General features: G+C 36.0%; 1 protein-coding gene across 2 annotated transcripts in view; it reads left to right on the top strand.

Moving 5' to 3' along the window:
* The window catches only part of LOC131439533 (failed axon connections), an 89888-nt gene extending 74389 nt beyond the window's left edge, over positions 1 to 15499 (top strand). Inside the window, exons 2-5 of one of the 2 annotated variants that reach the window (XM_058610661.1) lie at positions 9763 to 10101; positions 10368 to 10505; positions 10586 to 10782; positions 13676 to 15499. In XM_058610661.1, coding sequence (XP_058466644.1) covers positions 9763 to 10101; positions 10368 to 10505; positions 10586 to 10782; positions 13676 to 13859 — 858 coding nt within the window. In that variant the 3' untranslated portion in view covers positions 13860 to 15499. Of the gene's footprint in view, positions 1 to 9762; positions 10102 to 10358; positions 10506 to 10585; positions 10783 to 13675 lie in introns of both variants that reach the window. The other variant, XM_058610660.1, reaches the window with a different exon arrangement.
* Positions 15500 to 17179: the final 1680 nt, after the last annotated feature.

Raw genomic sequence — 17179 nt, 5'->3', positions numbered from 1 at the left:
CGATGTCCAGCATGTTAAAAGGATTTGAAGCACGCTATTATTTACGCATATACCAACCGACGACTGGCCATTAGATGGCTATAGTTTGGATATCTCTACCTAAACAGCTCCCTTCCCGGTGCAAACTAGGAAAACAGACAAGCAGAAAAAGAAAGAATAATCACTCAATTATGCAAATGCTTCAGGTTATGAAATTTGAATCATTTTAATAGCAACCCGTTTGGAGAAACATAAAACCGGTTAGCAGTATACTCAATGCTTTTCTATGCTCCGTTGAAGCTGAATTCGACAGGAATTGAGTTTAACACTAGAAACGAATTGAATGGGACCTCCAAAAATGAAAGTGACAGCCTACACGTAACGGTTCAACCTGTCATACGTATAATTTTCCAAGCGCTTCTCGAAATTGAAAAGGTAGCATGAATGGAATTTCTGCGGCAACGTTGTTGGTGCATTGGCCCCTACCCAACGGGCCACAGGAATGGCTCAGAGATTCGTGACTCCGCGTCTTCGTTAGTTTTAAATAATATAGGGAACTCAATGATACTTTTGGGAAAAAAAACCTGTCCAGCGACATTCCTTAAATGCTTGTTGCTTCGAATTATAGTTGCTTATTTTGGACATGCGATAAACTCCAATGAAGCATAATACATTCGACGGATAGTGGCATCGATAAAAAAAAATCACGATTTGGTAATCGTACATTCCATTTTGACGATTCGCAATTTGGCATACGACAGGAAATAATACGTGATTTCAGATGCATTGTACAATATGATGATGGTTAGTGAGTGTGGGTCAGACGAAGCACTGTCGAATAACTTGAATCTTAAGTAGTTCAGATGTTAACCTCTGTTACAAAGGTACGAATGATCTCAGGATATTCTCACTATATTAAATATCTCTCGGATTTGCTTAACAATAAATAGTTTGACCTCACGAAAACTAAAAATATCTATTCATGAACCACGGAACCTTATCATGGTACTTAAAATTATTCACCCGGATTGATCGATGTAGAACATCGCATAACAAGAAATGTATGCTACGACTAATAACGACTACAACGTTTCAACTAATAAGAACATAGACAACAAGAAAGCCAAAAAACATCAACGACGCTTAAAAGATGAAATAATGGACGAAAACAGGATCAGCGAACCAATTAAATTCAAACTTTACCGGATATTAATAAGGTATAGATCAATGTTTGGGGTTTGGGCGGTTAGTGGAATGAAACCAAACTGTTTTAGAAAAGAAAAATGAGAATAGACTTCCAAGCTGATACACTGAGGTTGAATGCAAATAGCATTCGAAATACTGATATCTGTCTGTCACTATTACGTTAGTGTTATAACGAAATAGATTAAAAAAATTCATAGTGGAATGTAAGGGAACTTTCATTTAACATTTAACTTTCATTAAAACGTTGTAAGGTATAGATATGGGTTGAGGTTCTACTTATATCCTAGGAAAACGGCCATTATAGGAAAACGTAAAAGCAGTTTTCTCCACTATTGCTTAATAAATCATTGAGGAAAAAACATTCAGTATGTATCAGGGGTGGAAACAAGCATTTTTTTATTCACAGTAAATAAAAATAGTCAGTATTATCTTTTCATATCACATATTTATTGTCGATATCATAATGAATTTTAAAACGAATGATTTTTGATAAGATAAATTTTGGTTTTACTTAGAATTTAGAAAGGTCTACAATTTCATTTCCCAAAATTTAAGAAATAATCGCAATTTTAGTTTTGTCACCCAATTTCACGGTGTTCGGTTATTTTATTCACAATCGGAAATCTTGATTCACATTTTCATGCGCAAAATGGGTTTATTTCCACCTATGTTATGTATCTCACAACACTTTAAATCATGTATAATGAACGTCACATCACAGATACGTATTTCGAATATTACTTATATTCTTCATCACTGTGTTAGGTTTTTTTTTCAAATTTATTGATCCAATTAGTTTAAAAAAACTGATTTTTCATTCTGGTGAAATTATTCTGCTCAAACACTCAAACGCTGATAAGTTAATGATATTTTTTCTTTGAATTTACGATCAAAGACATCAAAGAAAACTGCTTTTGAGTTTTGCAACGATGCCCATTTTCCTACGATTGTAAATTGTAAATTGCGAAAGCTGCGATTCGTCAAATCCGAAATCCATTTTTCAGCCATCAACTAACCAGAGCAATACAATTCTAGAATTGTATGGTTTGTTGAAAGGAATTTGCCTGTTTCTTCAGCATCTTATACAGAAACAATTGAATTCGATTTTTTTTATTATTTGTCTGTTATTCCGGAACCGGAAATCGTATCTATATAAAATTCAAATGCGATTTATGCGATCGTAACATCCATAACCCAACATTTAAACCCAAGCCAAGGAATCTTAGTGTCAGTAGAATCGCAGTACTAGCCATGCAATGATTCTGTGCGCTATGAATCGTCTACGAAGTCTGTTAAAGCAGAAAGGTCACAAAAGAAATGTAATATCAAGACTTTACCATTGGAAACAGTTATACAAAAATGGTCACCAAAAAAAAGTTGCCATTCAAAATATATCTAAAAACGAATTTAATGCTTTTTTAATGATAAGAACTAGTTTCTTTAAACTTACTCTTAGGCACTACTTTCTTTAAATTTGCTTCTCCTGTAAACGGGGTTTTTTGTTCTTTCATTTTAAACGTGAAATAAAAAAACTGGAGTGCCTAATCTTCAATTTTTAAGCAGTCATTATTCTTTATTAGATATTACTTAAGTGTAATTTTTATAAAAAAATATCGAGTTGTTCCTGAGACATGTTATCTTTAGGTGGGGCATGCTATTTTCGCAGAGGTAAACGATGTTTATTGTAGGGCGTCAGGAGCTGATTTTGAAACAAACAAAATTATGTTTTTAATAATGATTTTCACAACACCTTCGACAAAATTTCCTCAATTTTCTATTTGTTTTCTTCAAATTTGTTGAAAAAAAAGGGGGATAGTTTGTTTTACAGTTTCCTCAACGGGGTTTCCAAATTTAATACGCGTTAATCAGAGATTTTTTTCTCTAGTTATCGTGCACACCAGTTTGACAAATTGTCTCACTTTGAGCAACCATATCTCAGTAACAACTCTAAATTTCTACATAAAATCTTTAATAAAGAATAAAAACTACATACAAATTTTAATCCACGCTCGAAATGAAGAAACGAAAAACGCCGTTTACAGAAGAAGCTCCCTTTAACCAATCTTTTTCCAATGTTCTTTGTATTGCCTGCCGCATAAAAATTTGCTGATAAGGCGTTTAACAAACTGTTTAGCATCGTAATCTCCATAAACGTTGATACCAGAATAATAAATAGAAAAACTGGTTTGTACCCATTCGATCTTCCTCGAACTCTAAACTAAAAACAACTACTTTTCAACTTATCTTCGACTTGGCGATCGCGATGTCTGAAACGTCGCCGTCAAACAGTTAACGGCTAGTGTAGTTTTATATTGCGCCTATATTATTTCAAGTCGATTCCGGAATAAACAAACAATAATCACATTCGATGCGGCACTTCAGGTCCCGATGGTGGTATTTCAGGCGATAACCTATGAATTACAATTTCTAGCGTGTTTGAAAAACGGGTGTGATTAGAAAGATTTTTCTAGTCATTTCTAAATATTGGCATTCCTTTGAAATGAGTCGCAGTGATGAGGAACTTGTTTTGTAAACAACACAGGAACCATAGCAGGGACCTCAAAGCGAGCTAATCGAGCGATGTGCGCATCAGAAATAGACAACCATATATATGTGGGACAGAATTTGCAGTAGATTCTTGTCTGTTCATCGTTTCATTCATATAGAAATACTGCCCCGTAATTTTACATCTTTATCAGGAAAGTCGAGTCGTGACTATAGATTGAGAGGTTTTTACCGACTCATTTTGCATCTGTGAAGAACAAGTCAGAATAGATTGTGCTCGATTGGGGTGTAGAATGTTCTGCGGGATTAAGTCATCGACAAAAATAAATAATTGAAATCTCACTGACATATATTAGATTAAAAGCGGTACAATGCAGTATACATGAAATGTACAGTCATTGAACTGTAGACAATCAACAATATGACTGTAGCCGAAGTACATTAGAAACTACAAAACTGTCTTTATTCTAATCCAGTGATGGAGGTTTTTTCTTAATTGGAACTATCCGTATATGATTTGTATCTCATACTGAAAACCTGAACTAGCTTTCTTATGTTTGTTAGACGCTCTGTTTTCTAATCATGTATGTTTTCAGAGTAAAATCTCCACAGAAAATGACATCTTTCTCAATTCGTCGTGTGATAGAAAAAACCTGTCGCTAAATAATCTGCCACTTTCAGTTATCGGTGGTAAGGAAAAAAAAGTTGAGTTGAGATGCTGTTGAGTCGATATACGCAACAGTTTTTTTTTCTCTCGTCTAACCTCCATCTATTGGCTAGCGTCTATTCCGAAAATTGCGGAGGAGGAATCACAATAATGTCTCTATTTAATTGCACGATAACAGAATCCAACAGCGACGTGCAGAAATGCCTCGGGCATTAGCATCCGTGGAATATAAAATTTCTATTACATTAAGAGGAGGGTGTGTGAATAAGCAAGTGAACGTTGTGACGTGAGGAACCGATGTAGCTTTCCGCAACACTCCAATCATTAAAGAGCTGCTCTCATCAGTAGGGTGGGTGGTTGAGAAAAATGCTCTCGTCATTGATCGTGGTAGGTTTGATGACTCTCTACTATCGACAGCGAAATATTCATAGCAATGCAAATTGACGGGGAAACGGAAAATCAAATACGAAAGGGGTGCGCACTACTCGTGAAAAACTACACTTGTCACGTCGGGAAAAAAATACTCCCTTACTGCCAGACTAGGGGTGCAGACGAGAACAATGGATAATGACATTAGAGGTAGTTTGTGCCACCTCGCTGGTAGGAAGAAAAGCAACTATGGAAATTGTGGGCAATCGGACGCCTTCGCTTCCATTCGCTAATGTGCCCAGGGGCATCGCTTTTCGCTATTGTTTATCGAATGAATGCAAACAACGCTTCTTAGATGTCCTAAAGGATTTTGCTACTTTAATTCCGAGATTTAGCTGCGTGTGGTAGGTGACGAACTTAAATGTGCGTATTGTTCCACGGAAAAGCTTTCTATGGCTCCTATGGCGGCACAGTGGCAAGTAAGTCTAGGAAAAAGCGCGGGTAAATGTTCCATCGGCAAAACGAATGCACTGTTGCTAAGGCAACCAACACAAATATAGCAAACACGAAATCGATAACAGAGTTTAATGGTGTTGGTGATGCCAACAACCTATACATGCGCAGTAAAAACTCAACGGTTATCGATGTTTCGAAATTTCCAAATGTCTTAAAGCTTTATTCCACCTTGAAAAGGTAGTCTTCATCTCTAGTTCTGTAAATATAGCATATTCCTATGACCTCTGACACTACTAATTCACTAAACATAAGACATGAAACACATCCGTCAATATTTATGGGCGGTAACCGGATACTATTACAAACGCAGTCACGCTTGACTTGGTATTGGTTCTAACGAAAACTATCATAGAACTTGGAATTCGAAAGTATTAGTTTGTCAAAGTATTCTCCTTAACAGGAGCCTAGTCATACACAGAAATAGTACTCTGCTTTCTTATCTATTGATGTTCATTCCTTGTGAAGACTTTTAGAGTTATTCACCCGAATTTTTTTTCTAATGTCATTGAATAATAATAACCTTATGGAGATTGAAGTTTTTCCAAGAGATTTGTCTAGTTAACATTTTCGTTTCCAAATTTCTATAGTTGAACTGGATTTCTGTAATTTTTTATCTAGTTGAAATTGTACATAAATTTAGTCCATTTGTTCACATTATTTTACATACAACAAAATTGTGACAGATTTTATCTTGAAGAATATTTGTACTACTGCCATAGATACAACGAAATAACGCTTCTGTTGTCCCGGGCTGACGGTTCAATGCATAGGGCACTGGTTTTACAAGCCAGTTATCGTATGTTCTCGTCGACCCCCGACCTGTCAGTAGCATCATGACCTCCAGTCATGCGATGGTTCTTTGCGCTATAAATCGGCTGCGAAGTTTGTTGAAACAGAAAGTCAAATACAACAAAAGTAATTTAATAGAGCTATTGACAGAGTGTGACATGAGAAATGAAAGAATGAACTCGATTTTGAAATTGTCACCCTACGGCGTATTATGTTCGAATTATGCATTTGTTTTCACTATTTACGAGCGGACTAGAAGTAGTCTTAACCCTTCATCCGATTTATTCGATTTGACAAAGGAAATTAAAAATCAAAGTTACCGGACCCAACGGTCATCTCATATTGTCAAACCATTAGAGTAAAATCTGCTGTCTCTTGATTGGCTCATAGCTAAGATGGAAATTGGAACATTCGCTTCGAATTTTCGAAATTACAGGAGTAGAATACATTTCCACAACTATTTTAGCATGACATTGCTTGTTAGACTGGATGATGATATAGCATGTAGTATTAAATGAGCGTTCACTAGATGGCGCCAAACAAACAAAGTTGTGCTTTCACAGAACTGTCATATATAATTTTTTTTCATTGTTTTGATATATGTCAACAATATTCGGTATATAGCAAACCACGTTTTATACTACATCGTACTTCTTTTTAAGTCTGAATATATAGAGCCAGAAATCAGGAACAATGTTGAATCGCGGCTTCAAAAGTGAGGAGTTTGATATGAAAACAAAAAACGCTTAGGAACAGTGCACAGAATGGGAAAACATATACCACATGAATTGAACGAAAGACAGCAAGAAAACCATCAAACCATTTTTAAAATGCTACTGAAAAAGCACAAAAGAACGTCATTTCCCCATCATTCATTGGCTGACACACAAATGGCACTATCTTTGTCAAATGCATATGACGTTTATGAACTACCAACTTTCAAGAGATTATGTGTGAAATTTCATAACATTTCGATTAGACAGAAAAAAGTGACAGCCATTTAGGTAAAGCTATTTTTGTTATTTTCAAAACAATGGATTCAAAGCAATTTCGCGTGTCAATTTATTATTGTTTATTGATGGAAAAATGTACAAGAGCTAAGCAATGGCTTGAAAAGTGTTACCCGGACTCTGTTTCATCGAAAAGAACCATTTGATATTGGTCTGATGAATTAAAAAGGTCGTCCACTTGATGTGGACTCTTGATGTCTTGGCATTACATTCCTTTTGTGGAACTTGGCCTTTCTGTTTTAACAGACTTCGCAACCGATTATTAGTGTACAGAATCATTGCATGGCTAGTACTATGGATCCTACTGACCCTAAGAATCCTTCCAGGTCGGGGCTCGAACATACGACAACTGGCTTGCAAGACCAGCGTGTCCTATACATTGAACCCGGGACATTTACGTTTACGCGTTTACTCCTGGTTGATCAAAAACAACAACGTGTTGATGATTCAGGGCCATGTTTGGTCATGTTTACAAGTAACAAATCAAGTTTTTGCGTCGATATGTGACAATAGATGAAACATGAATCCATCACTTCATTCCGGAATCGAAACGATCATAATCTGAATGCTGGGATGCAGCCGGTGAAACACATCCAAAGCGTCCAAAGGCATCACAGGCAGCTGTGAATGTTATGGATTCAGTATTTTAGAATGCACATGGTATACTTCGACTATGCCGGTCCGGGAGCAGATGAAGGATTTCGAATGAAAAATGTTATCGCGTGCGGCTTACTTGCCAGACCTAGCTCCTTCAGTTTATCAACTATTAACACAATTTTCCAGAAAGATGGGAAATGTGCTTACGTAGAAAGCGGGTACAATCGACATAGCATATCGAAATTATTGCCGCACTTCAATTATCAGAAGTTTGCTTGCCGTTTGATTTATAAGTAAAAGTTATTCGATAAATTTTTAAAATTATCTCTGCAAAATAGATACTACTACTTCACAATTTTATTGGTGGATATCAATAGAACCTTTAATTTCAATAACTCAAAATCAATTGTTTATTTGGTAAGCAACTGAAAACAACAAAATGATACAACCCTGATTGAAATCAGAATCACTTCTACAGAGAGAAAATTGTCAAACGCCTTCATATATGCAATCAACATGACAAACTGTATCTACGTAACACATCGACATCTACTTAACTCCGCAGCAAGCAGTCTTTACTAAAAGCGTGAGCGTCGAATTTAAGGGAAGTACATGAAATCGAAGAATAAACGAATACCACTGATAATTGGTAGTGAAGACAGAATGTGCGACATTAGTGGTGCTGCCGATACGTTGAGGTAGACCCGGCATTTTCTATGCTCTGTGTATTGCTACTAGGATTATACTCACCACTACTACTATCCTCATCACGAGAGTAGTTTGCAGAAAAAAAAAATCCCGGGCCGGCATTTCTTCTTGTAGACGACGGCGACCGACTTCCGCTTTCCGGTGCTGTGTATGCTGGCCGCTTCCTACGTTTCACATTCCCTGCATTGAGCCAGGCCAGTGAGCTTTGGAAAAGGCAACCACACCCCAGGGTAGGGTGGAGAATCATTCAGGCTCATGGAACGCAGATTCGCAGCACACCATCATCATCATCATCGTCACTGCCGTCGAGTCATTTTACTTCGGAGTTGGGATGAGTTTTTTCATCTCCCGAGCTCGACTACACTGCTCCATCCCCCCTAGGTAACCTTCCAAGCACCCCCAAAATGGTCCAAAATGTAGGGCATCCGAGCACAAACATGTCTGCCTTTATCGATCCAGTGTTTTTTGCTTCGCATGATTTCTTCCGTCCCGGGATGAAGAGATACCGAGTGAACATGCGTTTGTCCGCAATCTGTGCTACGATGCTTGCGGAATGATTTCAACCCCTGAAAGGTGTGTTACACGTGGTTTGCAGAGATTTTTTCCTCTGTCCAGCGAAAAACATCATCAATCACAATCGTACTATCTCTAACAAACGCCATTCGTGAAAGCCTATTTTTATTTTAACTTATCAAATTCAAATTATGGCTTTTGATAGTTCAATCGACACAACCATCATCGTTCGTTTAATCGAAATGTGAAAAATGAAACAGGTTTCTTGGTAGAACAAAAAACTTTAAAAATATTATTTTTAAATTTTATTATTTTATAAGTCTAAACTGCTAGCAAATATAAATAAGAAGTCAGGGCCCCTACCGGAAAAATATTATGTTTACTATTGTTTTGACATTTCTGGAATTTATATTTAAAATAATAAAATGCATTCTTTTAAATATAAAAAATCACTCACTGGTATTAGTGAACGATAATAAAAATCCAGATTTTTTCTGGATTGCAGAAGAGAGGTTTTTGTTGTTCATCATGGAAGTTTCAATATAATGTTTACATCAGTAAAAGATTTTGATTTGCTACTCGTTTTTCGATTTCAAAATAATAAAAATGCGTGAAACTTCCTAAGTCGTCATATTGAAGTATTCGATCATAATTCACATCACAAAAACAGTCTTTAATTGCCCACATATTAAAGCAACGAGTCGAAACTCTATTTTTGACAAAAATCAAACGTTGTGCTGATAAAGAATTCGGTAATTCGTTCCTGGATTCGTGTTTACCATCCTATCAATCATATCTATCAATAAGTCATTAATTATTTCAATAATCGAAACTAATCCCTGATAAATTGAGTGTTAAAGGTCTAACATTAATAATGTGTTTTCTTCTACTTTCCATCAATAGAACATTGACCATAAACTGAAGCTGCGTTCCAAGAAAGGACAACTGCCATTCGTCGAAGTGAACGGAGAGGAAATCGCCGACTCGGCCATCATCATTAAGGAGCTGGCCCAGCGCTACGAGAAGGACCTGGATGCAGCTCTGACTCAGGAGCAGCGCAATATTGCCCACGCTATGATTTCCATGATCGAAAACCATCTTATTTGGGTGTTGCTGTTCTGGCGTAGCAAGAATCCTGAGCAAATGATTAAGGGTTACAAGGTCAACCTGCAGCACGCCCTTGGCAGCCGTTTGCCAAACCCTGTGCTTAATTTCTTCTTCAAGTTCCAATTCGGACGCAAGGTAGAACCAGCGTTTCATATTCCATTATAGAGGCATTCCATTATATGAATTTATTGTTTATGTTCACTGTTTGGTTGCGTGTTTTCCGATGAAACTTCAGTTTTGTAATTATCTTCTCGAAACACTCCTCATAAACATCCAGCATGTCAACACAATCTACTTACACATTAAGCGGAATGTCCTCTATTATATGCATGAAATATCTCTGTAGTGTGCACCCGTTTTTAATCCACTGTCATCCATTCTAACAACACAAGTATTTACAGGGATCCAAAAAGGTGAAAGCGCAGGGCCTCGGTGTACACAAGCCCGAGGAAATCGAGGAATTCGGAAAACTGGATCTGAAGGTGCTGTCCGAACTGTTGGCAGACAAACCATTCTTCTTTGGTGATGAGCCAACCACTGTAAGTGACATCCAGAACTTCAGTGGAAAGTCTCTAGTGCAACAGCTAACAATTCTTCAATTTTTCCTTTTCTCCTTCAGCTCGATTGTGTCGCTTTCTCCGTGCTTGCCCAAATTCACTACATTTCGGACGAGGTGAAATACGCCGTCAAGGAATACATGCAAGAGAACTGCCCGAATCTGGTTGGGCACGTATCGCGAATCAAGGAGCGCTGCTTCCCCGATTGGGACGAAATTTGCGCCAAACTGGACCTGAACGCGCATCTACCCAAACCAGAGTAAGTAGTCGAATGTTACTGGGACTAGTCGCTAATCAATCATCCACTCGAATTCTACATATGTTGAGTCAGCGCTGTCTGGTTTAGCTCCTTGCTGGCAAGAAATGAACCATAGCCTCCGTGTAGACGAATCCTCCGGGTGGTGCTTTACTTGTGCTTGTAATTTATGGCAGAGTACCTTCCAATGCACTTGGAATGAAATTTCCGAGCAATACTTTTCAACTTTTCAAATTCAACGAATATGAAATTTCAAACCAGATGACGATGAATGTTCAACATTGTTGTTTTTTAAATCTCGAAGAAACGTAACTAAAGTTCTCCCACTGTAAAAGGAAAAAGATACAGACACTTATATAAACTGTTTGTGAAATTATGAATCAGCAGCTTGACGAACGCTTAGCTATTTCACGACGATAGACACTACATTAGGGGCAAAATTTTTGTTTTGGTGTAGGTTTACATCAATTTTTGTATTATCACTCCTATTTAATCAAATTTGCTTTAAACTACTTAGGAATGAACACTTGCAGCAATCGAATGAAAAGTGTTCAAAGCAAGTACGTGAGACATCGATGAAAACAAATGATACTCGGAAGGGGCCAAGTCTGGAGAGTATAGCGAGTGTGGCAAAAATTTCCGTCTGAGTTAAGAATTGATGTTTTTGACCGCTTTCGGACTTTACCTGATCTATAATGCATACTTTTTTGTTTTTCGAGCAATGCTTGGTTAAATTTCATCAATTGCTTTCGGCATCGATTAATATTAACAGTTTCCGTTGGTTTGAGAAAATCGTAAACACCTTTTTGAGCCCACCAAATGCACAGCATCGTTTTCTTCCCGAAGTTGTTACGTTTCACGATAGTTGACCAAAGTCGATAAATGATTTTCTGCGCTTAGGATTCTTAAAATGAATCCATTTCTCATGTCTCGTCACGATCAGGTGCAGAAAATCCTTTGTTACATGTCGAAAAACGCAAAATTTCGCTCAACGTTTTCCGCTTTTCTTGTCCATCATTCCGCTCACAAGGAACCCTTTTTCACCTTCTGAATCTTTCTCATAACGTGTAAACGATGAGAAATTACTTGGCGACTAACATTATAATTGGAATAGTTAAGTACTAAACAAGAAGGTAATTTATTGCCCTTTAAAGGAAAAATAGCGAGAAAATTATTCTGATTTAGACACTCTGTTGGCTAACTTGAGCGGCCCCTTTGTTTCATCATTGCTTCATCTCTATTACATCCCGAGTCCTCGTTCCATTCTTCTTACTTCTGTTTGACAATTGCCCAATATTTCTATATTGGGTGGAGTTGACGGTAGAATTAAGAATCCGCTTTTCAGATGTTCCTGCTTGTACACCTGGGAATCCATAGACTTGTTTGTCGCGAAACACTGTTTTTTTTTTGTCCGAGGTTGCAAATACATTGCCATTTTATAAACTTTCTGGGGAATTTGAACTTGCTATCGTCTCGACCAATGGCTTTATAGATTTTTTGTCCGAGAAGCAGCCCATTAAACATCTTCACGTACGATTCGTCGTCCATAAGGATGCATCTTTCGTATTTCGTAAGAACCACATAGTGCAATTTTCAGGCACGTCTTTCAGCCACTAGATTCTGTTTCAGTATTTTATTGTGTTGTTTACTAACCAGTAAAGAGTAAAAATCTTCTCAAAGACGAGTCCTTCTGACAGTGCTCTAACTGACAATTTGTTGGCGATATCGTAATTCGACAGCCCGGGCTTTGCCCTAACCTAACCTTTAAATGCAACTTCCATTTCTTAAATAGTTGCACTATTTATGTACCGTTTAATTCCACTATTTCAGTGTCATGTTATTACACTTTCAGAAAGTCACTATACTTTAATGAAGCATAACAAACGTTACAATACAGATACGCGTATTTCGGAATGTTATTTACATCCTTCTTCGGTGTATCGGTTTTATAAGTTTGTTTTAAAACCGATACACTGAACAAGGATGTAAATAACATTCAGAAATACGCGTATCTGTATTGTAACGTTTGTTATGCTTCATTAAAGTATAGTGACTTTGTAAAAGTGTAATAACGTGACAGTGAAATAGTGGAATTAAACGGTACATAAATAGTGCAACTATTGAATATATTCCGCTAACAGCTCCAGGTAAAATAGTTTCATTTATTAATTCCACAACGACGTTTGCTGTGTTCCTGCCGATAGATAGTAAGAAACCCACGGAAATGTTTGAGAACGCTGCACACGATCGATTTCGTTCATTTCACCGAGTTCACAATTTCGAACTTTATTAAAGTTTTGAATTTCCGGTTAACGACTTCCATCAAATATAACTTCATTGAACAAAACTTTCTAGATCTGATAACTAGGAGCGCTACAATAAAATTAAATATTATAAATGACTCAAGCGTTATGTTTCTGTGATGTGGAAATCTATTTAAATGGTTCAATTTATTAGTTTAGTAGTCATTAAATATGGTCAAAATAAGCTCGAACAGTAGTTTCAAAATTATCATTGTTACCAGATAGGATTTCATCTGGAAAATTTTGCGATATCTGGAAACCGTCATGTTGTCTATATAATTAGATCTAAAAATTGGTTTTAATTTGTTCGATGACTAAAATAGTGTGACAGGATTTTTTTTTCTAATGAACACGTAGACAGAAAATACTGCGGAAAGCGAAAATAATTTCGGGCTAGTTACATTTGTTGAATATTATGTAATATTGTAGTTTGGCTCTCGGTTTTATATTAAAATTAGAAAAGAAAAACAAAAATCGAAAACTTCTTGCACATAATCGTATCATGTGTCTTGAACGTTGAAAATATCTACCCTAAATAATTAGGTCTATAATCAAAACTCTACGAAACTGACAAAAAATATTCTCTTTTTCAGGCCGGAGGCTAAGGAAAATAAGGAAGGCGCTGACACTGAAAAGACAGCTGAACAGGACAAGAATGAGTCCGAGAAGGAACTCGAAAAGGATAATTCCAACGAGAAAACGGAAAAGAAGGAGGAAAAATCAGAAAAGGCAGCGGTGGAAGAAAACAAAGAGAAAGAAGAAGCTGCCGCTAAATAAGCAGCTGCAGCAGTCGAGAGAAAATGATGTATTCAGTTCTCTTTTTTAACTATTGGCTAATTATTTTCTATCTATTTCTTGCAATTTATTTTACAATAGTTGACCACTCCATTAGTGTTTTTCCAAGTATGTGTTAATAAGTCGGAAGCGAGTGAGCGAACTTGCTGATGAGAGAGAGAAAAATCTAGAGCGAGAATGAGTTAGGTAGGGAGCATTTTTCGTACGGTGTTAGTAGCATCTATTCTACTATTCGTTTTTACGTGTACGGAGCGAGCGAAAGATATAAAAAAACATATTAACGAAAATATTTACTATTGTTTACTTTTTATATATGTTATAAAAAGCAAGGAAGCAGAAGTTGAAAAAATATCGGATTCGTAAATCATCAATGCGTTCGATGGTAACGTTACGAATTCCAAGAAGAGAATGAGAATATCCAACGATGAAGAGCGAAGACTCAAAGAAGTAGATGCTCGTAGTGTGTTTTAATATTAGTAGAAAATTTACTAGCAACAAAACTTTAGCTGAATGACCAGGAAGAAAAGCCAGACGAATAAATTGGAAAGACCATGTAAAATGTTCACTGCTTAAGCTGTTCTACGTTTAAAATTTCAGTTTATCCTTTAGTTTCTAGTTTTTAGATAGTTTTTACGACAATTACTACAATAATACTCAGAAAACATAAAACTGGAGAAAGCCAATTTTAGGTCCTTTTTTGTCGCCGAGCTGAAATGCACACTCTGGAATTGTCCGACAAACAAAAGCGTAGATGAACGGTGACATTGGAAAAAACCATGTTTTGTTCGTTTATCCTGCACAATATATAAGCAACCGTCTTTTGTAGTAATACAACCTAAATAATATATGTAATAATTGTTTATTATTACAAATATATATATTTTATATATATATATATCATTTCGTATATATTTATAGTATTTTATATAAATTTTATGTATAGTACGGCCTTTCTTTCTCTTTACAATAGTTTAAGTGTAATACAAAGCAAATAGAAGAAATCATTGTCGTTTTCCAAATTTGTGTTGTGTACAAAATTTTGTGTGGTGAAGAAATTTTTCTCACATTCTTCGCGAGGCGTTTTTATTCTTCAGATTGAAGCTAAAGAGTAAAAACCGGACGGAAGAAAATTTTCTTCAAAAAAAAGTTTTTGTTTTGGACATTTCCACGTATGTTTTAGGATTTTTTTTATAGACGAAGGCAAGATAACGAAACCGGTTGCAATTTATATACACAGTGAAACTAAAATCAAGAAAATGGAATCTCGTCCCATGCTAATCAATAGATTTTTTTCTTCTTATTTTAAAAATAGATTATTTTCAGTTTCTCCCTTCTTCTTTGTATCTGACGTTCTTCATCAATTTCCGTCTCTTACTTGTTCAAACGAAGAACTCCGATGAGCGTACAATAGTTTAAAGTTGCAGTACTTTTCACATCTACTAGTATCTTATGCAAAGCATGTGAAGTTTTTTAGGCATAAAACTAACATTCAATAAACAGTAAACCAATCTTCATAACGCATACGATTCGCCACATATACAATAAAGAAATAGTATCTTCGTTTAATTAGATTTAAACGCCCTCATGAATAAAGAATAAAACAGTGATAATAAAAAAACGGATCTTGTGAACTTTTTATATAGCATCATCCAGCGAGAACCTCCCGTTGGTCATTCAATACAAATTACAAGTGGAAAAAAAACTTAATACACCACGAATTTCAGTTGCACAGATTCCGACAACGACTAGTTAAAAAATGAATTGACTCGCTCCGAATCACTGCCACAAATTATCAGCGAAAAATTGTCATATATGCTCACAACTCGGTATGAACTTGGCAGTCTCTCCCCGCAAATATCATCCCTCTGCTGTTCTGTTCGTTTTTGTTTTGATTTCCTCATGTCTTAGTCACAACCCATTGGTAAGCTCATTATTCAAACCATTTATATTACAATTATCATTTCGTTATTTTTTCAGTATACTGTTACAAGGATTCTTCTCAATGGACACGTTTTCAGGCGTTACATTGAAACGATAGTAAACCTCGGATATAATTTTCCGTAGAAATTTTTTGTAATATTACGTATAAAATATACAAAACGTGGAACATGACTTGAAGATTACAATTAGTCAAGCATAACGGCGGAGGACCGAATTGAATTAGTAGGTAGTGTCCCGAAAGTTGCTCTATAATGAAGAAAATGGTGCTCAATGACTTAATCCACATTTCTTGCAAATGATCTTAGTGAAGCTTGCACGATCCATCTACTCTGAAAGCTTACAAAAAATCACACATGTCCGACCTAGTTTGTCGAACTTGCTTTTTACATTTTTTGTTAGATGGTCATCTTTCAGATCTGGCAATGCTAAGTTGTATGCTTTATTTAGTATTATCAAAAGGAACACAATGTGAATCTAACTGCATTTCACAAATACCGACGAACATAAAATATGCTCCCAGAAAAACACAACTGCTGAATCAAAGGTTCATTTACAACTAATTAATTTGTTTATACTGGGAACATTAGAATTCTGTTATATTCGAAACGCTTCAGTATTCTCATAAATTTATGTTCGCGTATATATATTCCAACATTTGCAGAAACGGATAGAGAAATGCATAACATTGTGTGTAATATTGTAGCGTACATCGAGGTGCATAGACAAAGTCTGATACCAACGCTGTAATTACTAGATTGATTGCGCTTGTTATTTGAAAACACACTTATAGATTTATCACAATTTTGCAACTTTACTGGTAAGTTCTAATCATTTCTAAGAAAACCTTTTTTATTTTAATTATTATTCGCATGCTTTGTAAACATGAAAAATTTAAGTGAAGCCCAATAATGCATTTTAATGTAATTTCAAAAATAAATAAAATTTAACAGGCAAACAAAACTGTTAGGGAATTAAACGAATCATCCTACCGAGTTCCAATCAAACAGCTCCGCAGTAATGAATCAAACTAAACAAAATTTAACAACGGCACAAAATTATAGACACGCGTACGGTGTGTCAATTGGCGAGTGTTATTTAACATACAACAGAAACCAAAACAAACAAACCAACGTCATTCGCTCAAGATTTTTACGAAGTTTTTAAATTCCGCTCCAAGCGGTAAATTGCCAGGTTTTGTAATAACTCTATACTGTATGCCAACAGCAAGGAAAAATCATTCATCGTTTTATCATCGCAAACATAAACCACTCATAGCAAAGATAGAATAAAAATTTACATCTGTATGTTTGAAATAGAAAAGTAATACACAACCCGTGAAAAAAAACTGTAATCAAAACGAT

This window comes from Malaya genurostris, chromosome 3 (genome assembly GCF_030247185.1).
Source record: "Malaya genurostris strain Urasoe2022 chromosome 3, Malgen_1.1, whole genome shotgun sequence".
NCBI classification, from domain to species: domain Eukaryota; kingdom Metazoa; phylum Arthropoda; class Insecta; order Diptera; family Culicidae; genus Malaya; species Malaya genurostris.
Note: the sequence above shows the minus strand (reverse complement) of the source record. Positions and strands in the feature narration are given on the sequence as shown.